The 26,559-nt window shown below is 45.7% G+C and overlaps 1 protein-coding gene and 1 pseudogene across 2 annotated transcripts; one reads left to right on the forward strand and one right to left on the reverse strand.

The window, feature by feature from the left end:
• Window positions 1–184: 184 nt before the first annotated feature.
• Window positions 185–4,970, reverse strand: LOC125521196 (probable LRR receptor-like serine/threonine-protein kinase At3g47570). 2 transcript variants are annotated; one of them, XM_048686256.1, is made up of 3 exons: window positions 2,895–4,970; window positions 852–2,810; window positions 185–705 (listed from the first exon to the last, which is right to left on the reverse strand). In XM_048686256.1, exons 1-3 carry the CDS (start codon window positions 3,634–3,636, stop codon window positions 335–337), a joined length of 3,072 nt encoding a protein of 1,023 aa, XP_048542213.1. In that variant the 5' UTR covers window positions 3,637–4,970; the 3' UTR covers window positions 185–334. The 2 variants fall into 2 exon arrangements, with proteins under 2 accessions (XP_048542213.1, XP_048542212.1); XM_048686255.1 differs by having other exon boundaries at window positions 852–4,969.
• A 1,458-nt stretch (window positions 4,971–6,428) lies between these two features.
• Window positions 6,429–6,563, forward strand: LOC125526210 (annotated as a pseudogene).
• The last annotated feature ends 19,996 nt before the right edge of the window (window positions 6,564–26,559 follow it).

Consider the following 26,559-nt stretch of genomic DNA (forward strand, 5'->3'; position numbering starts at 1 on the left):
CTGGAAGCGCAACACAAGTAACTTGGAAACAAAAGCCAGTGCTGAAATTTGGATTAAACAGTAGGCGAGCCGCGACTTGTTTCTTGCACTTAGCGGCTGGTTGATTCAGAAATTGGTTGACTGGAATAAAACTGATGGAAGGCATATGTTCTTGTGTTCTTTATACCCTAGACCACAGCAATGCTGTCACAAATGATAACGTGTATAAAGTGAATAATACAGTACCAGTTGATAGACTTTACATCACAATATAGTACAGATCTCAATAATATACTTGGAGAACCCATGGTTATCGGCATTTGGTAGTGGTTTCTTCATATGATTTAACATCACTTCACTGACTACTGAGGTAGGCATCTCTGATGGCATGCATCTCTGCAGCAGCATCACTTGTTGACATCCTTTCTCTGGGCAATTGCTTTGAGCATAGGACACAAAGCTGGATGATGGCAGCCAAACATTCCTTGGCTCTGCTTATATTTTCTGTATCAGTGCTATCGTTTGCTTCATCATGCAGCCAGATGTTGGAGTCTGCTATCTCCATGACATTCCCAGATAGACCTGCTGCCTCTGCAAAGTATTGCAGGGTTAACCCATCTCTAAACATATCATCTGTCGGGCACCTTCCAGTAAACATCTCGATCAAGGTGATCCCAAGGCTGTACACATCACCATAAGTAGATACTGGAAGCCCTTCTCCATATTCTACAATGGATTGAAACAATTCGGGGTATAAACAGGTATGCACAGAAGTTATTTCATATACATATATTGTATCTAATTAAGCCTTAAAAAACATATATCTAATTAAATGTGATCATTTCAAGCATAGGGGGAGCATATTCAGTTACCTGGAGCAACATATCCAATGGATCCTCTTATTCCCATGGAGCTAAGGGAACTTGCAGAAGCTTCGCTTGCAGCTTCTTTTAGAATTCTAGCAATGCCAAAATCCCCAACACGAGCCCTCATGTCCTCTGTGAGAAGAATGTTGCTTGGCTTGAGATCGCAATGGATGATGGAAGGTTGGCAACCATTGTGAAGATAGTCTATAGCATCCACGAGGTCAACGGCGATATCTAACCTCTGTGACAGGCTGAGTGTTCCCATTCTGTTTTGGCTTTCAATATCTGGGTGGATCCAGCGGTCTAAGCTGAAATTGGGCATGAGCTCGAAGACTAGCGCTCTGAAGTCTTGGCCTTGGTGGTTGATGCTTGAACAACATGTGATGATCTTTACAAGGCAACGGTGCCTAACTCTTCTTAGTGCCTCACATTCATCCAGGAAGCTCTTGTAGGATCCAGATTGCTGCAGATTAAACACCTTCACAGCGGCAGCAAAATTTTCTAGAGTGCCTTTGTATACAGTACCATATCTTCCCTTCCCAAGCAGATTGGCTTCTGAAAACCCGTCCGTTGCTTTGAGTATGTCGTTGTATGAAACCATTGGAAGGTCAATCTTCTGAGGTGACAGTTGTTCTTTCCTCAATCCTGACTTAAATTTTCTGTACAGAAATCCAGCTAAAGCAAGAGCTACAAGTAAGACTAGGATACCAACTGCTGCAGGGACAGCTATTCTCAGGGACTTTGGCAAGCCTCTCTTGGAGCTTGGACATTTTGGCAGTTGAAGCTGTGGTATTCCACCACATAACTCATTGTTTCCAAAAATTGATAGTCCAGTTAAATTCCTGAAAATCCCTTCTTTTGGTACCTCACCTTGTAAATTGTTGAACGATATGTCGAGGTGGAGCAGAGATGTTGAATAACCAAGGAGTTCAGGGATTGACCCTGACAGATCATTATGTGCAAGATACAGTTCCTGCAAGCTGGTAATATTGCTCAGTTCCCCTGGGATGCTACCGTTCAGTTTGTTGTTCGTCAAATTCAGTACAGTAAGCCCTTTGATGTTCTTCAAAGTGGGAGGGATGTTTCCTTGGAATGAATTGCCATCCATCAAGAGGGTTTCCAGGACCACGCAGCCACCAATGGTTGCAGGTATTTTACCAGACAACTGGTTCCCTGATAGGATAAGCTGTTCGAGATTTACCAAATTGCCAATCTCTGAAGGTAGAGGTCCCTCCAGCAAGTTGTAAGACAAAGCCAAATAAATTGAGATGGATGATAGTTGCATAATTTCCTTTGGAATTGAGCCAGAAAGATGGTTCGTCGATATATCTAGTGCTGAAAGTTTTGTCAAATTTCCAATGCTTGATGGAATCGGTCCCTCCAAGCTGTTGAAGCTTGCACCAAGCCTATAAAGACCAGTGAGGTTTCCGATGGAAGAGGGGATGAATCCTGATAAGTTGGTGGAACTCAGATGTAGCCTCTTCAATTGTATAAGCTTCCCTATGGTCTCAGGAATGGCCCCAGTGAGCAAGTTGCCAGCAAGAATAAGCACCTCAAGACCTATCAAATTTCCAATATCTGATGGAATAGTACCAGATATATTGTTGTTAAAAATATCTAGCTCTTGGATGTTTGTGGACAAGTTAGACAATGAGGTTGGTAATTGCCCCGAGAACCTGTTCTGTTCTATATTTATCTGTTGCAACCTGCTACAGTTTGTCAAAGAAGTAAGGAATTGCCATTCTTGCTCATTGTTTGCCTCAAACTTGTTTCCAACCAGATTAAACCTTCTAAGATACTGCAATTTTCCCAAGTCTGAAGGGACAACCCCACTGAATCCGTTATTTGCAACATCAAAAAGCTGGAGTCTGGAGATATTAGTCAGTGATGGAGGCACAACTCCAGTGAATCGGTTATTCCCAAATCCAAACTGCTGTATGCTAGGAAGGCTTCTTCCCAGATGAGCTGGTAGACGGCCATGCAGGTAGTTGTCCGTCACAAAAAACATGTACAGAGATGACTGGTTGTACAGCGAAAGAGGAAGCAAACCTGAGAGGTTGTTCATGGCCAGCTGAAGGAACCCGAGATGTGCATTGTTCCCAATGCTCTCGGGGATTGATCCCTCGAGATGGTTAGCTGCCAGGGACAAGATGGTCACCTGTGAGAGGTTCCCAAGTGATGAGGGGATGGTCCCAGTGAGGCTGTTGTTGTATAGGTGTACAACACGAAGCGATTGCATGTTGCCGATCTCAGAAGGTATGCTTCCTTGCAACCCCTTGTTGTCAGCAATTATCATCACCCTGAGGTTGGTGCAGCGGCTAATGTTGCTTGGGATTGCACCAAGGTACTTGAGACGGCGGAGGGAGCCGATGCTGGGAGGAATCTTGCCGTGCAAGGGATTGAGGCTCAAGTTGAGCGTGCGGAGGAACGTGAGGTTGCCGATGGCGGGGGAGATAGTGCCGGAGATCCCCTGAGAGTTTAGGTCCAGAGCAACCACCCTCGACCGATGTCTCCGGCTGCACGTGACGCCCTCCCAGACACAGTAGCTGATGCTCCGGTTCCAGGAGGCCAGCACCCCGGAATGGTCTGAAATCCTTTCCTTGAAAGCCGTGAGAGCTCCCTCGTCATCGTCGTGTGCGTGCATGACCCCCATGGTGGAGAGTAGGAGAAGCACAAGACATCTGATTCCGAAGAGGCGCCGTGGCAGCGGTGTACCCCTCCGCCACATGGTTTGCTGCATCGGGCTGGTTATTTGGGTGGTTCTTTTCTCTCTCTCCTCGGTATGGATCATTGGAGCTACAAGCTCTTTCTTTCTGATACAGAATTTGGATGATGCCGGCGAGCCTTTTGCCGGATTAAATTAGTACCGGTACCATTATTCATGTTAGTGACCTAGGACTGAATTTGACCACTTCTGCACCTGTGCCGAAACTGACTTGCTCTCCCTGATTAAATGCTCCTGAGCTGCACCTGCCCCCCATGATGTAGTCCAGGAGGCCCCAGTGATTTATCAAGGCGCGGTGCAATGAATGAAACAATCGGGTCCATCTGTTTGATGGAAACCAATTAGCATTAGTTCTTCTATGTTTTTATTACTCCCTTCGATCCATATTAATTGACTTTGGGATGCAAAGCGGGTCCCGTTTAAACCCACTTATGGTCTTAACAGTTCAATAATTTGTTTTTTTTCCCGGGGAGAATGAACTATCAAGCTAGATAAAACTAACTAAACGGGACTTGTGAACGCCGTTTATTTGCCATTTACATCCCGCTGTGCAAGCTTCCCTATGCTCTCATGAATTATCCCATTGAGCAAGTTGCGACCAAGAACAAGCACCTCCAGGCCTATCAAGTTTCTGATATCCGATGGGATAGTGCCAGATATATTGTTGGCAAAAATATTTAGCTCTTGTATGTTTCTGGACAAGTTAGACAATGAGGTTGGCAATTGCCCCGAAAAACCTGTTCTGTTCTATTGACATCAGTTGCAACCTGCTACAGTTTGTCAAAGAAGGAATTGCTTGTTTTGCCTGATGGGAACAATCAAAACTGCCTGATGAGAACCAATGATAAGTTTTTCTATTCCTTATGTAGGAAGAAAACAGAAGTTCAGGGTGAAGAAGGAAAGAACAGGTGGCTGTTTTGTGGCGTGTGTTGGATCTTTTTAAGGAAAAGGAAAAGGAAAGAACAGGTGGCTGTTTTTGTGACTGAGCCAACAAAAACAACTTTTGAAGATTAGCAGCACAGGCAGTTCCAGCACAACACTGAGACCAACTTCAGCAAATGAAGAAGGTCAAGGAAAAGGGAAGTTGGGTGATTATTCCCTGAACCTGCAGCAAGAAGCTGAGCCCACAAGGTGGGACACTGGGACAGTGCTTCAACAGAGAGCGCTGGAAATGCAACAAAAGTAGCTTAGCCAACAAAGTGGACTGGAAATTCGACAGAATTAACTTTGAAGAAGTGAGCCAGCAAAGAGAAGAAGCGCATGTTTTTTTTATGTTATATCATATAGCAACTTTTTTTTTACTTCATTATCATGTACGGAACTCAATTTTGTTCTTAGTTATTAGCTGGCAGTGTGCTGGCCACTTTTCCAATGTTTTTTTTTTCTGTTGGATTAATAACCGTGGAGCTTTTCCCCTGGACCAGTTTAATTGTATTTCGGAAAATGCTGCATGGGTATACACTTTTTGATGTAAAAAATAGAGAATACAAGTATACTGGAAAAACAACTTAACAAAGTTTCTCAGGTATTCCCTAAAAACATTTCTCGGATACTTACCAAAAAAGAAAATTCCATCTTCTTTGCGGAAGAAAACGAAATTAATTCGAAATCACAGGGAATAAAAACGAAAAGCCTTTTTTTATGCAAAGAAAAAAAGAGAGAGCAGATTTTTGCAACGAAAAAGGAAAGAAAAGACATACGAAACAGGTACTTCTCATATGGGCTGGCTGAGCTCTGTCTACGTATCTCACTCAGATGGGCCGCGCTGTGTCTATTCTCCAGCCCAACCGCATGGGCCAACGACCCCACGAGCCTGCGACCGAGAGGAGGCGCTGCGCTCAGGGCCGGTCCTGACTTTTTAGAGGCCCGGGGCGAACTTAAAAAGTGGGCCTAATATAGTGAAAAATATATATTACATCGATGCATAGCACAATCGGTGCAAAAAAAAGATACAAAGCACAACATTTTTATGCCTAAAAAACATCCTTTTTTCATTACTAAATAAAATATATCGGATCTAACTTATCTGCTAGCATTTTCTTTCTTCTTTCTCAAAATCATGTTTTTAGCCAACATTTTACAAGAAAGGAGTCGAAGTACCTGAATTTGTCTGATGAAAAATAGAAGAAATCCAGCTATCCAATCCCAAGCATATCAGGTCATCCTAGGGTCCTCGTATCCTCAAATGAACAACCCCGTACAGAAATAGAAGATCAGTCAGGGAATCGCTGGAAAACAAAGAAAAACAGTACAAAAATCAAGCGGAAAAGGACTATGAAATTACAAGAACTTTGTAGGCCTTTGACCCAAGAAAATGTCCTGCTGCAACTTGCAAAGTAACTGAGCTTATGAAGTGTTGTCTCTGCCTGTGGCCGTCCGCTAGATGAGAATAGTTATAGGCAAATCAATAGAGGAGTGAGATGGAGAAACTGAAAGGGTATCAAAGGAATCAAGTATAGCAGCAATATCCATTAATTTGCTAGGCATGCTGCATGCTTCGGGAGTAGGAGCAGAATGGGGAACGAGCATACAGGAATAAGAAACGACGGCGGCTGGTGTTATGAGATGGATCGATTGAAACGAGACTGGGATTGTGCCTTTCACAATTCAAGTAACCTACTAGTTTTTTTAACAGTACGTGCGCTACATGCTTTAAGGCCCGTCTTGTTCGGTTGTGTAGTATATATATGCACAGGGTCGGGGCCCCCAATCGGGCTGGGCCCTAGGGCGTCGCCCTTCTTGCCCCTACCCAGGGCCGGCCCTGCCTGCGCTGCTGCGCACCCCCCTACATTAGTCCCACCTTGCTAGTTCGCGGGGAGCGGCACCGGTTTATAAGGCGAGGCGCTGCAGCTTGTAGCACGACCTTACTTGAACAGGATCTGTTCTATAGGCTCGTACCGCTGCATCCTTTACCAATAAGGAGGCAAGCACTTCAGTCTGGTTGATGAACTCTGACCTCTGTGCAGGGTGGCCTAGAGGTTGTCTGACGGACTCTAAAAACTTTTTTTTCCTTCCTATTTGAATTTTTTTCCGGCAGAAAAATCTCTTCATCTGAAATTAGGTGCACTTTTGTTTATGAAAAGTACCACATTTCAAATTATGAAACAGCAGTGGCAGGAGAGCCAAACAAAATGGATCATCAAAGCTTCTATCAGACTGAAGATGGAACACATCAAAGATTAACCAACACATTGTCTTTTATTTTCTCTTTTGCACAGACACAGTACGACAGAAGAACCCGGCAACACCGGTTCACAAGACCAACTATCATTGTTCATCGGTATTACATACGATATTCATTTCACTGTTACACATTTTTATTCATGGCTACACCCACAGAGCACATATTCAGTTCATGCTGCACCCTCCTTGGCTCGATCTGACACCAACCGAGGCGGGTGAGCGACTGGTTCTCTCCTTATTGCCCATCTACATGTTCGGCTTCATCTTGAGCCGCGACGCCAGCTTTTGCCCGAGGGACGCGTCACACTGCAAACAGCATTGGTAAAAGCATGGTTGGTTTCAGTGTGTTTCAATAATCCCAGATACATGTAACAGTAGAGCAGTGTGCATGGTCAACTGAAAATAAAGAACAGAAGTGTACCTGTGACCAGTATGACACCCAGATGCCCTGGATTTCATGGGTTACGCGAGCATCAGTGAGCGCATCAACCCACCGCTGGAGGAAACGGCTTGCCTGCGTGTTCATATAAGAAACACTTCGGTTAGCAACGCTGCTTGATTTCTTCTATGTGCCTAAAGACTTGAAACAAATCAAACTGAGTTTGGGATGGAACCTGGCAGGGTCGAAGGAACGGTATCTCTCGCCAGCCTGCTTGAAATTGTTCTCTTTCTCGATAATACACCGCAGTTCCAAAATTACAAATGTAGCAAACAATTTGTCAAAACACATGGTAGGAGTTTAATTCACAGAGTATTTTAGTCATCATTAGCAAATAGCAATAAATAATAACTGGAAACAGTTTGGCTACATGCAAAGGGACTGGCAGTAGTACGAATAGAATTAGAATTCTAACATTCCAATTTGCATACCTTTTCCCGGCAGCCAAACAGAACACGAGGAGGAATAGGGTACTGTTCAGCATGACGAGTAGAATCAAACCTTGAAGGGAAGTAGTTCACCTGAAAATCAAGCCAAATATATGTAACTGCAGTGAACTTGAAACATAACTTAACTATACATTATTTCTGTCAATCGGAGGAAATACTACATCATGCAAGCAGAAGGGGATGCAAAAGTTTTAAAGAACAATGTACCTCCTCATCCCTGTGCATGAAATTCATTAGGCCATCATGATGGTTGTTGTGGTGAGCACATTTCGGGGCATTCACAGGAAGCATCAAGTAGTTTGGACCGAGACGGTGCCTCTGGGTATCAGCATAGGAGAAAATCCTTGTCTGGAGCAGCTTATCATCAGAGTAGTGGATTCCAGGGACAGTGACTGCTGGGCAGAAAGCAAGCTGTTCGTTTTCTGCGAAGAAATTATCGATGTTCTTGTTCAGGACCATCCGTCCAACTGGTTGCAGTGGGATGATATCCTCTGGCCAGGTCTTGGTGACATCAAGAGGGTCAAAGTCAAATCTATCCTCATGATCAGCATCAATGGTCTGAATGAAGAGCTTCCATTCTGGGTAATTCCCAGCTGCAATAGCATCAGTCAAGTCCTTTGTGGCATGGGTGTGGCAGGTGCCTCCAACAGTAACGGCTTCATCATCTAAGAGGCACTTGACACCACATGTAGGCTTCCAATGGAACTTAACAAGGTGAGCCTTTCCATCCCTGCTGATCAAGGTGTAGGTGTTGACACCAAAACCGTCCATGTGCCTGTAGTTGAGTGGGATGCCAACATCATCAAAGAGGAAGGTGAACATGTGCAGACTCTCCGGGTGGTGGGAGAAGAAGTCAACTATTCTCCAGTTCTCCTGCATGTTGGTCCTACCTACATCCAGTTAGTGCTAAGAGCTAATCTACAGAAGAGTAACGGACCACCAGATAGTCCAGACAGATCACTATCTAGGAGCCTCCAATCGTCTCACATGATCGGATAATCACTATGACTGGATCGCGACAAGCCGTGTGAAAAAAGGTATTGCTTCTTATCTTCCCCATTGATTGAGCAACCCTATGGCATGGCAGTGACTGACGAAAATATCAAGCGTCTTATGTTTGCAACAAAAGTTTTGTCAGGCTGGACCATGGAACACGGCATGTTATGAAGCTACAAGGAGTGCCCACAGCATTCAACCAAGTGCTTACAGAAACCAAACCTAATCCGGTAGGTGAATATATCGAATACTAGTAGATGTAAATGGCATGTGAATTGACAGCAGATCCGAGACAATCGAGCCGAATAGCCCCTGAATCTGTGCACCGTATGCTTGAATTATTTTTTATTATCAATAACTCTAAGATTTTTCCTTGGACAAATTTAATTTGCATTGCTGACAATGCTGCATGGGCAGTACGTTTGTAAGTAATGGCTGGGTGTTGTTATCTACCATTTTCTTCTCAAGTAAAGAAAGATGGTAGTACGAACTAAGAAAATAATACGAGCACTGAAAAGAAGAACTAGTTTCTCTGCTATTCCTGCCAAAAATAAGCATTTATTGGATACATTCTTTTCTCAACTCGGCTGGCCACCAACATTCTTTTCTCAGTTTATTTTTAGTTTTCATTTTTTTTATTTTAGACTTTACATGTGCACCTATTGCACAACCTGCAAATTATTAGATTTTGAGCCTTAGAGTAGTAAAATAGAGTAATATTAGCAAAATTAAAAAAAATAAAAAGACTAATAAAAGAAAAGAAAAAATATTAGGTAAAGAAAAAAAGTTTGTTTATTTTTAGTTTTTATTTTAGACTTTACATGTGCACATGTTGCACAACCTGCAAAATATGAAAGAAAAGTAATAAATATTAGGGTATTGCTTCTTATCTTCCCCATTGATTGAGCAACCCTATGGCATGGCAGTGACTGACGAAAATATCAAGCGTCTTATGTTTGCAACAAAAGTTTTGTCAGGCTGGACCATGGAACACGGCATGTTGTGAAGCTACAAGGAGTGCCCACAGCATTCAACCAAGTGCTTACAGAAACCAAACCTAATCCGTTAGGTGAATATATCGAATACTAGTAGATGTAAATGGCATGTGAATTGACAGCAGATCCGAGACAATCGAGCCGATAGCCCTGAAATGTGCACCGTATGCTGAATTATTTTTTATTATCAATACTCTAAGATTTTTTCCTTGACAAATTAATTTGCATTGCTGACAATGCTGCATGGGCAGTACGTTTGTAAGTAATGGCTGGGTGTTGTTTCTACCATTTTTCTTCTTCAAGTAAAGAAAGATGGTAGTACGAACTAGAAAATTAATCGAGCACTGAAAAGAAGAACTAGTTTCTCTGCTATTCCTGCCAAAAATAAGCATTTATGGATACATTCTTTTCTCAACTCGGCTGGCCACCAACATTCTTTTCTCAGTTTTTTTTAGTTTTCATTTTATTTAGACTTTACATGTGCACCTATTGCCACACCTGCAAATTATTAGATTTTTGAGCTTAGAGTAGTAAAATAGAGTATATTAGCAAATTAAAAAAAAAATAAAAAGACTAATAAAGAAAAGAAAAAATTAGGTAAAGAAAAAGTTTGTTTATTTTTAGTTTTTATTTTAGACTTTACATGTGCACATGTTGCACAACCTGCAAAATATGAAAGAAAAGTAATAAATATTAGGGAAAAAAAGACTAACATCGCACCGTACTTCCAACCCCCTGCACCTCCAGGGGAGAGACCTAGGGTCACAGGCCGCCAGGACAGGCCCGGCCAGAAGTGCGTAGCGACTGCTTTCGCCTCGGCTGAGCTGATGAATCAGCTCTGCGTCCTCGGCGATGGAAACGTCGGCACCTGGGCTATTTAAGCCGCGTAAAATGTTTCTAGCCAAGCGATGTGGTGCTAAACGTTTCCAGGGGCTGCGTTAGTTTATTCCCAGACTGGGCCGTCGCGTTCGTCCGCTGGCCCACGACCTTAGCCAACGCGCTAGTGAGCCGCGACAGCCGAAATTGTTTCGGAGGACGGCGCTCAGTGGGCTCGGTATCCAGGCCATCGTTGGTTGTATTGGCTGGTGTTAAATTCGCGGGCCGGCCCACTTGCCCCGCAAGAAAGACCAGGACGCGGTTCCTCAAAAAAATAAAATAAAAATGACCAGGACGCCGTACGAGATAGGACCGTAGGAGGCATGCCACGGCACAGGTATGTACCATGGCTGTGTCACGGTGCAGAGTTTCAGTCATCAATTATGAATGACACACTGCCTAATTCACTCGTCTAGGCTAATGAGGGCATGTACAAAGGTTTAGACGGCTGCTGTCTTTTTTTTTTCATTTTTTTTCATGGTAATACGTGTCTCATTTATAAAATAAAGATCCGGTTACAAGGCACGTAAGCACCGACATTACAAGGCTGAAAAAAATAGGATAATCCTATGCAAAATATCAGCGCATGTTCCTCTCCTCCGACACCATCGAAGTGGCCACCAAAGGGAAAGAAAACAGATCACCTCTTCACCCGAGCTCGACGCGGCTCCATCGCTGATCAGCAGCTTTACGGACCTCGAAAGTAGTTTGTCAGAAGCAAAACCATTGCCGTTGAAAGAATCGGACCGGGGCAACATGTCCCCGGACACGCCATCGAACTCTAGATCTGACACCCCAGCACGACAACGACGTCGAAGGAGGAAACCAGAACTATCAGCCACCAACCACAAACCCAGCACGGGATGCACCATCTTCCAGCTGTCACTTGCGCAGACAGCCGTCTGCGCGTACTCCTGGATGACAAAACCTCTCTGCTCCACCATGACGTCGGAGACAACGCCACAGCAACGGGGACAGAGCAGAAGGAGAGACACACCTGATGGAGTCGCCGTCGCTGCCTCGCCGACATCATCCATGAACCCTAACAGAACCGATCCGAAGGATAGGCAATCACACGATGCCATCAACTCCGAGACGCCGCCATGAACGACACTGCCGGTGTGGGAGTGAAGCTGAGGCAGACTTATTCGTCTCGGCGCCGCTCCCACCACCCCAACGGCGCACCACGATCTACAAATCCAAAACCTAACTACAAAGCGGAGGAACGGGGTGTTGGGGAACGTGGTAATTTCAAAAATTTCCCACGCACACACAGGATCATGGTGATGCATAGCAACGAGAGGGGAGAGTGTCGTCCACGTACCCTCGTAGACTGTTAAGCGGAAGCGTTAGCACAATGTGGTTGATGTAGTCGTACGTCTTCATGATCCGACCGATCCAAGTACCGAACGCATGACACCTCCGAGTTCAGCACACATTCAGCTCGATGACATCCCTCGTACGTCTATGCATCTCACTCGCTCAGCTCCGTTCGATTTGCATGAAACTTTACAGGCTTGCTTTCCTCTGAAAAAATAAGCTGTGATGCGTTCGGTTCAAAGGGTCATTCGTCACTCCTGCCTGCAGTCCAATGGCTGTAGAGGATCGTTCTGCCTATGCAAGGTAGCCTAGAGGTTGTCTGACAGACTACACAATCATTTTTTTTAGTTTCTAAAAAAACACACAATCTTTTTTTCTCAATCTTTTTTTGCTTCCTTGATGACTTTTTTAGCTGCAGAAAATCTCCAGATCTAGTAAAAACAACTGCAAATTAGCTGCACTTTTGGTTATGAAAGATTAAACGATCTATGGCACATCTGAAATTATGATTTGAACAACGGAACACAGCAATATTAACCATCACATTTTTTCTTTTATTATTCATATCGATGTTACACAATTTTATTCATGGCTACACCCACACAAAGACAGATTCAGTTCATGCTGCACCGTCCTTGGCCCGCTCGATCGACACCAACCAAGGCGAGTGAGTGACCGCTTCTCTCCTCCTTGCCCATCTACATGTTTGGCTTCATCTTGAGCCGCGACACCAGCTTCTGCCCGAGGGACGTGTCACACTGCAAACAACATTGGTAAAGGGATTGTTGCTTCCAATGTGTGTGTTCATATGATCCAGGTATACATAAGTACATAACAGTATAACAGTGCATGGTCACTTGCTGCCAACTGGGAGTGAATAGAAAGGAGAAGAGCAACTACTTGCCAACTACTTGAAGATCAACTATCCACATTTGGCGAGTTATGTGAGTGACAGCTCCATTACTGAATTATTAACTGTTATTATCTGCATCTCTAATATCTGCACCCCCAACTTTCAGGCTTCTACAGAAATAGCGACAGGAAGGACAATGCAGTTGGCTCGCAGCATGCCGCTTCACTGGAAAATCTAGTTGTGCAAGAGAACGCCAGATTTCCTGGTAATCTTTTTTGCGAATAAGATTTCCCGGTAATTTGACATCAATCCTGTCGATCATCCGGTTCCAGGAGGCCAGTAGATTGAAATTGGAGCACCAACCTTTTCCTGTTTGTCACCTCAGACCGAATTCTGACTTGCTGACCCTGATTAATTGGAGCTGCACCTGGTCCCATGCTCCCACATGCATCCATGGTGTTGAAACCCCAAGGAGGTCCGGTCCCGGTGATCCATCAAGGCGCGGCGCAATGAATGGACAACCAGAACTGCCTGATGGGAGCCAAGGATAAGCTTTTCTATGCCTTCTGCCCGCTGGAAGAAATGGCAAGTTGAGGATGGATAAGGGAAGAGCAGGTGGCTGTTTTTGTAGAGTGTCTGTTGGTTTTTTTATGCAAGGGTCAGCAAGTTCAGAGAAGTTCAGTTATTATTCCCTGATGAACATGCAGCAAGAAGCTGAGCCGAGGACGATACTTCAAAAAAGAGCGCTGGAAATGCAACAAAAGTTCTGTAGGTTTGAAGAGCAGAGTCGCGCAGCAAAAGGCAAGTTCAATCCTCAACTCATTCATCCCTCTTTGAATCAGCCCTGAGCCTGAAACTGCAGCAACAGAGGTAACTTTGAAGAACCGAGCCAGCAAAGAGAACAAGTGCATGCCTTGTGGGACCTGATGCTATCATGCACAGCAGTAACTTTTCTTTACTTGATTGTGTATGGAACTCTTTTTTTCTGTTGGATAAATATCTGTGAGATTTTTCCGTGGACGATTTTAATTGTATTCCAGAAAAGGCCAGGTCCTTGATCCACGTCTCCTCATGTAACGCATCTGAGACATATCTATTTTTCCTTGCCGAGATTGAAAAGAGCGACGGGGCGAGAGTCATTGGGCAGCAACCCTGCAACCAGTGGTCCTGCCAGAAGTTGATTGATTTTCCATCTCCGACTGTAATTTCAGTAGCCATCGCAAATAATTGCCTCTCCTCCTTCGAGCATGACAGGGGGAAGCTGGCCCATGGCCTTTGGGGTCTCTGCCAGGCCATCCAAAGCCATCGGAGTCTGAGGGCTCTTCCGAACTTGGCCAGGTCGAGCACACCCAGGCCACCTAGGTGCTTTGGACGGCATATAAGGTTCCAGGCCACCTTGCAGTTACCGCCGTTCGCCGATGACTCTCCACTCCATAACCAAGATCGAGAAATTTTAATCATGCGCTTAATGACCCAGGCCGGCAGCTCGTGTACTGTCATCATGTAAACAGCAAGGGGGATAAGCCCGGTTTTTAGGAGAACCAACATACCACTTTTGGCCATGAGGCCACCTTTCCAGGTTGCTGCTTTGTTCCCGAATTTGATCAGAAAGGGATCCAGCTCGGTTTTTGTTAAGTTACGAAGAGACAGAGGCATTCCCAGGTACAGCGTCGGGAATTGCCTGATCAGGATGCCCAGCGGCGAAAGGATACGCGCTATATCCAACGAACCACAGCAGATCGGCAAGGCCGAGCTCTTGCCCGCGTTAGTACAGAGGCCAGTCGCAGACGCAAAACAGCGCAACAGAAGGCTGACCATTCTTGCGTCGTCTTCGGAGGGGTTCATGAAAAGTGCGACGTCGTCAGCATAGAAGGAGCAGCGCTGCACCCGCCTGCGTCTGGGAAGCTTGGAGAGGACTCCATGCTCCGTGGCCAAGGATAACATCCGCTGCAAAGGGTCCATGGCCAGGATGAATAAGAACGGGGAGAGCGGGTCTCCCTGGCGAAGACCACAATTGTGCAGGATTGCCTCTGATTTTTGCCCATTGATCATCACTTTGGAGGTCGAGGAGCGCAATAGCATGGCGACCCAATTCCGCCAGCGCAGGCCAAAACCTCTAGCCTCAAGCATATCAAGGATGTAAGCCCACGATATCGAATCGAAGGCTTATGCAATATCAAGCTTCAGAAGAATGGCAGGTTTTTTGGTCTTATGAAAGAATCGAGCAGTGTTCTGGACATGGATGAAGTTTTCCTGGATGCTTCGCTTTTTAATGAAGGCACTTTGGCATTGATCCACAAGATCGACGAGCTTTGGACCCAGCCTTAGGGCGAGGATCTTTGAGAAGATTTTGACCACGCTATGGAGTAACGAGATCGGTCTGAAGTCCTGGATGGCATCCGCGCCCAGCTTTTTCGGAATTAGAATGATGAGAGCACGGTTTATACGGTCAAGCCCACGGCTGTCCATCCAGAAAAGCTGATTCAGAGCTGCAAGTAAGTCTAGCTTGATGATGTCCCAGCAAGCTCTAAAAAAACTGCCCGAGAGGCCGTCCGGCCCCGGAGCTTTGTCGGCCGGGATGTCGTCTATGGCGCGCTTGATCTCGTCCAAGGATAGCTCCTGCTCGAGGTCCGCGAGGTCTACGTGCTCAAGCTCAAGGGTATCCCAATTAAGAGCCGTGGATCTAAGCTTGTCCGTGCCGAAAATGCCTTTGAAGTGATCGTGTGCAAGCTCAGTGATAGCATCTTGAGTCGTGGCCGTGCCATTCGGGCCATGCAGCAAGTGGATGGTGTTTCTGTTGTGACGAGCATTGGCTTTTCGCTGAAAGAATTTCGTGTTCGCATCACCGGCCTTTAGCCACAAAACCCTACTTCTCTGCCGCTTCTTGATTTTAATTAGCACTGCCAAACCCATCATGCGGGATTTGAGCTTGCAACGCAGCTCGCTCTCATCCGCGTTCAGCTCACGAAAATCTTGCGCACGGTCCAGTTGCAGAATTAACTCGTTCACTGTCGCAAATTGCTTTTGGATATCACCGATGGTGCTCTTGCTCCAAGTTTGCAGCGCTTTGCTCAAACGCTAAAGCTTACGGTTCAGCCTAGTCAGGGGGCAAGAGTTGCCAGCATCCCTCACCCAGGATTGCTGCACTACCTCCTGGAAACCTTCGACGAACTACCAATAAGATTCAAAACGAAAGCGTCTGTTGGTCCTGATGATGCTATCATTTAGTAGCAACAGCGGGCAGTGGTCCGAGATCGCTGAGGACTGTGGGATGAGCTTCGCCGCTGGGAAGAGGAGCTCCCAGTCCACGTTACAGAATGCGCGGTCAAGGCGCACGAGCGTAGGCGTGCCTGTTCGTTGCTCCAAGTGAATCTTTGTCCTATCAAAGGAATCTCATGCACGCAAGAGGAGTTAAGGGTTCTACGGAATTTGTTCATCCATCGTCGGCAGATTCTGGAATTGTTCTTGTCCTGCGGGCTAGTGATTAAGTTGAAATCGCCGATGAGCACCCAAGGCCCGGACATAGAATTGTGGATGGAGGCGAGCTCGGCTAGGAAAAGGTCTTTCCGCTGGTCATCATGGGGGCCATACACCGTGGTTAACGACCATGGTGATCTGCCGCCAACCGGCGAGAAGGTGGCAGTGATCGAGAAGGCTCTAACATCGACCCTACTGACGGCAAAACTGCTCGAGCGCCAACACAGCATGATGCCACTGCGCGTGCCATCAGCATCCAGCGCAACATGCTGATCATAGCGCTGCCCCACAACTTCACGACGATCAGTCATCGTGCAGGACGGCAACTTGGTTTCTTGCAGACAAACGATGGAGCAGTCAAGGCTGTCAATAAGCGCGCGAGAGGCGGCACGCCTCGCACCATCGTTGAGACCTCTCACGTTCCAATTAAAAATCGAAAGTTTCTCACACATTAGTAAACAGAAAGCAGCTACAGGAAGTGACCGCCTGATATGGCAGGTTCGAATGGAGTTCAACAAGCAGAACATAGCACCGAGGCCCAGGCCTCAGCGTGAGCAAATAGGTCAACATGCAACTAAACATGGAAACTGATACATCTGCAAAAGACAGGGACGCTGCAGCGTCAGGCCGCTCTCGTCGAGAGCTCATCGAGGATGGCTTGAAGCTCCTCATCTAGCAGGCGCAGCTGTGACGAGGACGAGAGGCCATCGATCTGCATCAGCTTCGCGACGTTGTCGGCCGGCATGGGCTCGCGGAAGAAGTCGATGTAGGCCAGCAGCGTGTCATCGTTGAAGTCTGCCTCTCTCTTGATGAAACCCAACTTGACACAGATCGCAGCTTGAGCTCTCCAGGAGGAGGAGAAGCTGGTTTGCAGGCGTAGCAGCCGGGCACTCTGTCTGGGGGTCTTGATCACACCGGCCAGTCTGCTCTTGAGTTTGCGCCTAGCTAAAACAGATGGCGCTGGTGCGGGCAGGATAGAAGAGGACAACAACGAGGCGATCTTGTTGATGAAGGCTTTCTTCTCGTCAATATGCAGCATCGATACCCGATCAGTGATGGCAGCGATTAGGCCAGTGCCTGAAAGGTTGGCGTCCGCAAGCGCTTACCTAGCCCTTCGCTCCTCGATTGACTGGGTCTGGCTGAAACCGAGCTGTGGAGGTGATGCAGTAGGCTGCAACTGCAGCGTTGCTGCACCAGGCCCAAACACCACCTCAGGCCCAGAGGCCCAAGTCGGCACCAACTGTGGAAGCTGCAACTGGGCCTCCTCCCAGCTCGGGAGCCAGCAAGGCCTCCAGCAAGGTGCAAGCAGCTCCCTGCTTTGCCCGGCAGCGACAACGGGCGTGACCGAAGAGCCCCAAGGCGACATGCCGCATGATCCCAGGGACGGCGGCAGCGGTGGTAGCTCGTGACCTGATGGCCCATCGCAAAAAAAGGTGTCCACGCCGGTCGCGCCATAGCTGAAGCTGTTGGTCCAGACAGGTTGCAGCTCCTGCCTAGGCGGTGAGTACAACGGCATCATCCCAGTCATGGGGCCAAGGGGCTGGAGCTGCTGCTGCATGTAGACAGGCTGCGTTGACGGGAGGTTGGTCAACGACGGTCCCCAGGCCTCTATGTCCATCATCGTCAGAGCACTGGCAGCGAGCTCCGGCGGCGGCAGAGCAGATTCAACAAGCCACTCGTCAGCACTGCGCCTTGCGGTCGGGGCATCTGCAACGCTTTGAGCATCACTTCTGGTATCTTCATCAGCCAGCTGGTCTGCTTGTTCCCCAGCCACTTGTACAGACTGAATGGGATGCACTCCTTGGAACTGGGTCACGAGCTCCTGCTGCACCTCCAAGGACGGGGTCACGAGCACCCGCTCACGCTCCCGTTGATCGGGCTGCCACTCATTGCAAGCAACATCTTCCCTGCCTAGGCTGTCGGGCTGCCTCCTTAACCTTTCAGGCTGCTCCATCTGCAACTCTTCAGGCTGTACCACCTGCACCTCAGGCTGCAACATACGCATCTCTTCAGGCTGTACCACCTGCACCTCAGGCTGTATCAGACGCATCTCTTCAGGCTGCACCACCCTCACCTCCTCTCGAGCAGGATTAACAAGGATCATGATTGCCGGCCGGCTACCTTGCCCCACTTGTAGGTCAGCCAGGGCGGCAGCACCAACCGGGGCCTCGTCGGCGGTGGTGCCAGCGCGCTGGCGATGGCGCCGAGGCTCCGGCTCCCTGCTCCCAGTGCCCCGACACATGGCTTGCTCGCGCATGCTCTGGAAGAAGCGCTTGTGCACCCCTCCCTGCGCTCCACGGCGACGGCTGCTGCCTTATCCATCACCCTCTTCATCGTCGCTCCTTCGCCCAGCCAGACGGTTGGAACCGGAGCCCACAGACCTGGCCCTGTCCTCTCCATCCTTGGTGCCAAATCGCCATTTTCCCTTGAAGCGGTACGTGCGCGGCCACCTCGCGCGCTCACCACGCCGAGGGGAGATCGGCGTGTAGTCCTTGACGACATCCAAGTGGATCAGCACCGGGAACGCCGGCCCCTCTTTGCCCTCCTCCGCAGGCGTGCCTTCGGGCAAAAATTCCCTAGGGCGAACGACGTCGGGCCGCTGCAGCACGGTGAAGTCTGATGTGAAGGAAATATGCCCTAGAGGCAATAATAAAGTTATTATTTATTTCCTTATATCATGATAAATGTTTATTATTCATGCTAGAATTGTATTAACCGGAAACATAATACATGTGTGAATACATAGACAAACAGAGTGTCACTAGTATGCCTCTACTTGACTAGCTCGTTAATCAAAGATGGTTATGTTTCCTAACCATGGACAAAGAGTTGTTATTTGATTAACGGGATCACATCATTAGTTGAATGATCTGATTGACATGACCCATTCCATTAGCTTAGCACCCGATCGTTTAGTATGTTGCTATTGCTTTCTTCATGACTTATACATGTTCCTATGACTATGAGATTATGCAACTCCCGTTTGCCGGAGGAACACTTTGTGTGCTACCAAACGTCACAACGTAACTGGGTGATTATAAAGGAGCTCTACAGGTGTCTCCAAAGGTACATGTTGGGTTGGCGTATTTCGAGATTAGGATTTGTCACTCCGAATGTCGGAGAGGTATCTCTGGACCCTCTCGGTAATGCACATCACATAAGCCTTGCAAGCATTGCAACTAATGAGTTAGTTGAGAGATGATGTATTATGTAACGAGTAAAGAGACTTGCCGGTAACGAGATTGAACTAGGTATTGGATACCGATGATCGAATCTCGGGCAAGTAACATACCGATGACAAAGGGAACAACGTATGTTGTTATGCGGTATGACCGATAAAGATATTCGTAGAATATGTAGGAGCCAATATGGGCATCCAGGTCCCGCTGTTGGTTATTGACCGGAGATTTGTCTCAGTCATGTCTACATTGTTCTCGAACCGTAGGGTCCGCACGCTTAACGTTACGATGACAGTTATTATGAGTTTATGCATTTTGATGTACCGAAGTTAGTTCGGAGTCCCGGATGTGATCACGGACATGACGAGGAGTCTCAAAATGGTCGACACATAAAGATTGATATATTGGATGACTATATTCGGACACCGGAAGCGTTCCGGAGAAGTTTCGGATAAAACCGGAGCACCGGGGGGTTACCGGAACCCCCCGGGGGGTTAGTGGGCCTCATGGGCCTAAAGTGGAGAAGAGGAAGGGGCTGCCAAGGCAGGCTGCGCGCCCCCTCTCCCCCTAGTCCGAATTGGACAAGGAGGGAGGGGCGGCGCCCCCCCTTTCCTCCTCTCCTTCCACCTCTCCTACTTGGACAAGGAAAAGGGAGGGGGGTCCTACTCCCGGTAGGAGTAGGACTCCTCCTGCGCGCCTCCATAGGGCCGGCCGCACCCCCCCCCCCTCCTTGGATCCTTTATATACGGAGGCAAGGGGGCACCCTAGAACACACAAGTTGATCCTCGTGATCGTTCCTTAGCCGTGTGCGGTGCCCCCTTCCACCATATTCCACCTCGGTCATATCGTTGTAGTGCTTAGGCGAAGCCCTGCGTCGGTAGATCATCATCATCGTCACCACGCCGTTGTGCTGACGGAACTCATCCCCGAAGCTTTGCTGGATCGGAGCCCGGGGAGTGTCATCGAGCTGAACGTGTGCCAAGAACTCGAAGGTGCCGGAGTAACTGTGCTTGGATCGGTCGGATCGGGAAGACGTACGACTACTTCCTCTACGTTGTGTCAACGCTTCCGCGTCGGTCTACGAGGGTACGTAGACAACACTCTCCCCTCTCATTGCTATGCATCACCATGATCTTGCGTGTGCGTAGGAAATTTTTTGAAATTACTACGAAACCCAACAGTGGCATCCGAGCCTAGGTTTTATGGTTTGATGTTATATGCACGAGTAGAACACAAGTGAGTTGTGGGCGATATAAATCATACTGCCTACCAGCATGTCATACTTTGGTTCGGCGGTATTGTTTGATGAAGCGGCCCGGACCGACATTACGTGTACGCTTACGCGAGACCGGTTCTCCCGACGTGCTTTGCACAAAGGTGGCTTGCGGGTGACTGTTTCTCCAACTTTAGTTGAACCGAGTGTGGCTACGCCCGGTCCTTGCGAAGGTTAAAACGGCATCAACTTGACAAACTATCGTTGTGGTTTTGATGCGTAGGTGAGATTGGTTCTTGCTTAAGCCCGTAGCAGCCACGTAAAACTTGCAACAACAAAGTAGAGGACTTCTAACTTGTTTTTGCAGGGCATGTTGTGATGTGATATGGTCAAGACATGATGCTAAATTTTATTGTATGAGATGATCATGTTTTGTAACCGAGTTATCGGCAACTGGCAGGAGCCATATGGTTGTCGCTTTATTGTATGCAATGCAATCGCGCTGTAATGCTTTACTTTATCACTAAGCGGTAGCGATAGTCGTGGAAGCATACGATTGGCGAGACGACAACGATGCTACGATGGAGATCAAGCTGTCGGGCCGGTGACGATGGTGATCATGACGGTGCTTCGGAGATGGAGATCACAGGCACAAGATGATGATGGCCATATCATATCACTTATATTGATTGCATGTGATGTTTATCTTTTATGCATCTTATCTTGCTTTGATTGACGGTAGCATTATAAGATGATCTCTCACCAAAATTATCAAGAAGTGTTCTCCCTGAGTATGCACCATTGCGAAAGTTCTTCGTGCTGAGACACCATGTGATGATCGGGTGTGATAGGCTCTACATTCAAATACAACGGGTGCAAAACAGTTGCACACACGGAATACTCAGGTTATACTTGATGAGCCAAGCATATGCAGATATGGCCTCGGAACACAGAGACCGAAAGGTCGAGCGTGAATCATATAGTAGATATGATCAACATAGTGATGTTCACCAATGAAACTACTCCATCTCACGTGATGATCGGACATGGTTTAGTTGATTTCAATCACGTGATCACTTAGAGGATTAGAGGGATGTCTATCTAAGTGGGAGTTCTTAAGTAATATGATTAATTGAACTTTAATTTATCATGAACTTAGTCCTAGTAGTATTTTGCAAATTATGTTGTAGATCAATAGCTCGCGTTGTTGCTTCCCTGTGTTTATTTTGATATGTTCCTAGAGAAAATTGTGTTGAAAGATGTTAGTAGCAATGATGCGGATTGGATCCGTGATCTGAGGTTTATCCTCATTGCTGCACAGAAGAATTATGTCCTTGATGCACCGCTAGGTGACAGACCTATTGCAGGAGCAGATGCAGACGTTATAAACGTTTGGCTAGCTCAATATGATGACTACTTAATAGTTTAGTGCACCATGCTTAACGGCTTAGAATCGGGACTTCAAAAGACGTTTTGAACGTCATGGACCATATGAGATGTTCCAGGAGTTGAAGTTAATATTTCAAGCAAAAACCCGAGTTGAGAGATATGAAGTCTCCAACAAGTTCTATAGCTAAAAGATGGAGGAGAATCGCTCAACTAGTGAGCATGTGCCCAGATTGTCTGAGTACTACAATCGCTTGAATCAAGTGGGAGTTAATCTTCCAGATAAGATAGTGATTGACAGAATTCTCTAGTCACCATCACCAAGTTAGTAGAACTTCATGATGAACTATAATATGCAAGGGATAACGGAAACAATTCCCAAGCTCTTCGTGATGCTGAAATCGACGAAGGTAGAAATCAAGAAAAACATCAAGTGTTGATGGTAGACAAGACCACTAGTTTCAAGAAAAGGGCAAAAGGAAGAAGGGGAACTTCAAGAAGAACGGCAAGCAAGTTGCTGCTCAAGTGAAGAAACCCAAGTCTAGTCCTAAGCCTGAGACTAAGTGCTTCTACTGCAAAGGGATTGGTCACTGGAAGCGGAACTACCCCAAGTATTTGGCGGATAAGAAGGATGGCAAAGTGAACAAAAGTATATTTGATATACATGTTATTGATGTGTACTTTACTAGTGTTTATAGCAACCCCTCAGTATTTGATACTGGATCAGTTGCTAAGAGTAGTAACTCGAAACAGGAGTTGCAGAATAAACAGCGACTAGTTAAGGGTGAAGTGACGATGTGTGTTGGAAGTAGTTCCAAGATTGATATGATCATCATCGCACACTCCCCTATACTTTCGGGATTAGTGTTGAACCTAAATAAGTGTTATTTGGTTTTTTTCATTGAGCATGAATATGATTTGATCATGTTTATTGCAATATGATTATTCATTAAAGTCAGAGAATAATTGTTGTTCTGTTTACATGAATAAAACCTTCGATGGTCATACACCCAATTAAACAAGTTCGTTGGATCTCGATCATAGTGATACACATATTCATAATATTGAAACCAAAAGATGCAAAGTTAATAATGATAGTGCAACGTATTTGTGGCACTGCCGTTTAAGTCATATTGGTGTAAAGCGCATGAAGAAACTCCATGCTGATGGGCTTTTGGAATCACTTGATTATGAATCACTTGATGCTTGCGAACCATGCCTTATGGGCAAGATGACTAAAACGCCGTTCTCCGGAACAATGAAGCAAGCAACAGATTTGTTGGAAATCATACATACTGATGTATGTGGTCCGATGAATATTAAGGCTTGCAGCAGGTATCATTATTTTCTGACCTTCACAGATGATTTGAGCAGATATGGGGATATCTACTTGATGAAACATAAGTCTGAAACATTTGAACGGTTCAAAGAATTTCAGAGTGAAGTGGAAAATCATCGTGACAAGAAAATAAAAGTTTCTACGATATGATCGCAGAGGTAAAATATTTGAGTTACGAGTTTGGCCTTCAATTAAAACAATGTGGAATATTTTCACAAATTCGTGCCACCTGGAACACCACAGCATAATGGTGTGTCCGAACGTCATAACCATACTTTATTGGATATAGTACAATCTATGATGTTTCTTACCGATTTACCACTATAGTTTTTTGGGGTTATGCATTAAAGACAGCTGCATTCACGTTAAAAAGGGGCAACATCTAAATCCGTTGAGACGACACAATCTGAACTGTGTTTTGGCAAGAAACCAAAGTTGTCGTTTCTTAAAGTTTGGGATTGTGATGCTTATATGAAAAAGTTTCATCCTGATAAGCTCAAACCCAAATCGGAGAAATATGTCTTCATAGGATACCCAAAGGAGACTGTCGGGTACACCTTCTATCACAGATCCGAAGGCAAGACATTCGTTGCTAAGAATGGATCCTTTCTAGAGAAGGAGTTTCTCTCGAAAGAAGTGAGTGGGAGGAAAGTAGAAAACTTGATAAGGTAATTGTACCTTCTCCCTTATTGGAAAGTAGTTCATCACAAAAATCTGTTCTTGTGACTACTACACCAATTAGTGAGGAAGCTAATGATGATGATCATGTAACTTTAGATCAAGTTACTACCGAATCTCGTAGGTAAACCAGAGTGAGATCCGCACCAGAGTGGTACGGTAATCCTGTTCTGGAAGTCATGTTACTAGACCATGACGAACTTGCGAACTATGAGGAAGCGACGATGAGCCCAGATTCCGCGAAATGGTTTGAGGCCATGAAATCTGAGATATGATCCATGTATGAGAACAAAGTTTGGACTTTGGTTGACTTGCTCGATGATCGGCAAGCAATTGAGAATAAATGGATCTTTAAGAGGAAGACGGACGCTGATAGTAGTGTTACTATCTACAAAGCTAGAATTGTCGCAAAAGGTTTTCGACAAGTTCAAGGTGTTGACTACGATGAGAGTTTCTCACTCGTATCTATGCTTGAGTCTGTCCGAATCATGTTAGTAATTGCCGCATTTTATGAAATCTGGCAAATGGATAAACAAAACTGCATTCCTTAATGGATTTATTAAAAAAGAGTTGTATATGATGCAACCAGAAGGTTTTGTCAATCCGAAAGGTGCTAACAAAATGTGCAAGCTCCAGCGATCCATCTGTGGACTGGTGCAAGCATCTCGGAGTTGGAATATACGCTTTGATGAGTTGATCAAAGCATATAGTTTTATACAGACTTGCGGTGAAGCCTGTATTTACAAGAAAGTGAGTGGGAGCACTACAGCATTTCTGATAAGTATATGTGAATGACATATTGTTGATCGGAAATAATGTAGAATTATTCTGTAAAGCATAAAGGAGTGTTTGAAAGGATTTTTTCAAAGAAAGACTTCGGTGAAGCTGCTTACATATTGAGCTTCAAGATCTATAGAGATAGATCAAGACGCTTGATAAGTTTTTTCAATGAGTACATACCTTGACAAGATTTTGAAGTAGTTCAAAATGGAGCAGTCAAAGAAAGAGTTCTTGCCTGTATTACAAGGTGTGAAGTTGAGTAAGACTCAAAGCCCGACCACGGCAGAAGATAGAAAGAGAATGAAAGTCATTCCCTATGCCTTGGCCATAGGTTCTATAAAGTATGTCATGCTGTGTACCAGATCTATTGTATACCCTGCACTGATTTGGCAAGGGAGTACAATAGTGATCTATCACTGGACAGCGGTCAGAATTATCCTTAGTGAAATAAGGATATGTTTCTCGATTATGGACGTGACAAAAAGGTTCATCGTAAAGGGTTACGTCGATGCAAGTTTTTGACACTGATCCAGATGACTCTAAGTCTCAATCTGGATACATATTGAAAGTGGGAGCAATTAGTTAGAGTAGCTCCATGCAGAGCATTGTTGACATAGAAATTTGCAAAATACATGCGGATCTAAATGTGACAGACCCGTTGACTAAACTTCTCTCACAAGCAAAACATGATCACTTTTTGGGTCTTAATCACATAGCGATGTGAACTAGATTATTGAATCTAGTAAACCCTTTGGGTGTTAGTCACATGGAGATGTGAATCAATCACATAAAGATGTGAGCTATTGATGTTAAATCACATGGCGATGTGATCTAGATTATTGACTCTAGTGCAAGTGGGAGACAGAAAGAAATATGTCCTAGAGGCAATAATAAAGTTATTATTTATTTCCTTATATCATGATAAATGTTTATTATTCATGCTAGAATTGTATTAACCGGAAACATAATACATGTGTGAATACATAGACAAACAGAGTGTCACTAGTATGCCTCTACTTGACTAGCTCGTTAATCAAAGATGGTTATGTTTCCTAACCATGGACAAAGAGTTGTTATTTGATTAACGGGATCACATCATTAGTTGAATGATCTGATTGACATGACCCATTCCATTAGCTTAGCACCCGATCGTTTAGTATGTTGCTATTGCTTTCTTCATGACTTATACATGTTCCTATGACTATGAGATTATGCAACTCCCGTTTGCCGGAGGAACACTTTGTGTGCTACCAAACATCACAACGTAACTGGGTGATTATAAAGGAGCTCTACAGGTGTCTCCAAAGGTACATGTTGGGTTGGCGTATTTCGAGATTAGGATTTGTCACTCCGAATGTCGGAGAGGTATCTCTGGGCCCTCTCAGTAATGCACATCACATAAGCCTTGCAAGTAGTGCAACTAATGAGTTAGTTGCGAGTTGATGTATTACGTAACGAGTAAAGAGACTTGCCGGTAACGAGATTGAACTAGGTATTGGATACCGACGATCGAATCTCGGGCAAGTAACATACCGATGACAAAGGGAACAACGTATGTTGTTATGCGGTATGACCGATAAAGATCTTCGTAGAATATGTAGGAGCCAATATGGGCATCCTGGTCCCGCTGTTGGTTGTTGACCGGAGATTGACCGGAGATTGTCTCAGTCATGTCTACATTGTTCTCGAACCGTAGGGTCCGCACGCTTAACGTTACGATGACAGTTATTATGAGTTTATGCATTTTGATGTACCGAAGTTAGTTCGGAGTCCCGGATGTGATCACGGACATGACGAGGAGTCTCGAAATGGTCGATACATAAAGA

Source organism: Triticum urartu, chromosome 7, assembly GCF_003073215.2.
Source record: "Triticum urartu cultivar G1812 chromosome 7, Tu2.1, whole genome shotgun sequence".
Lineage (NCBI taxonomy): Eukaryota > Viridiplantae > Streptophyta > Magnoliopsida > Poales > Poaceae > Triticum > Triticum urartu.

What these genes read in the sequence shown, in the direction of transcription:
- LOC125521196 (XM_048686255.1), bottom strand. Translation starts at nt 3,636, where the DNA reads ATGATCCATACCGAGGAGAGAGAGAAAAGAACCACCCAAATAACCAGC. An exon ending in CATTGGATATGTTGCTCCAG is followed by an intron (nt 706 to 851) that starts GTAACTGAATAT and finishes AATCCATTGTAG; the next exon opens with AATATGGAGAAGGGCTTCCA.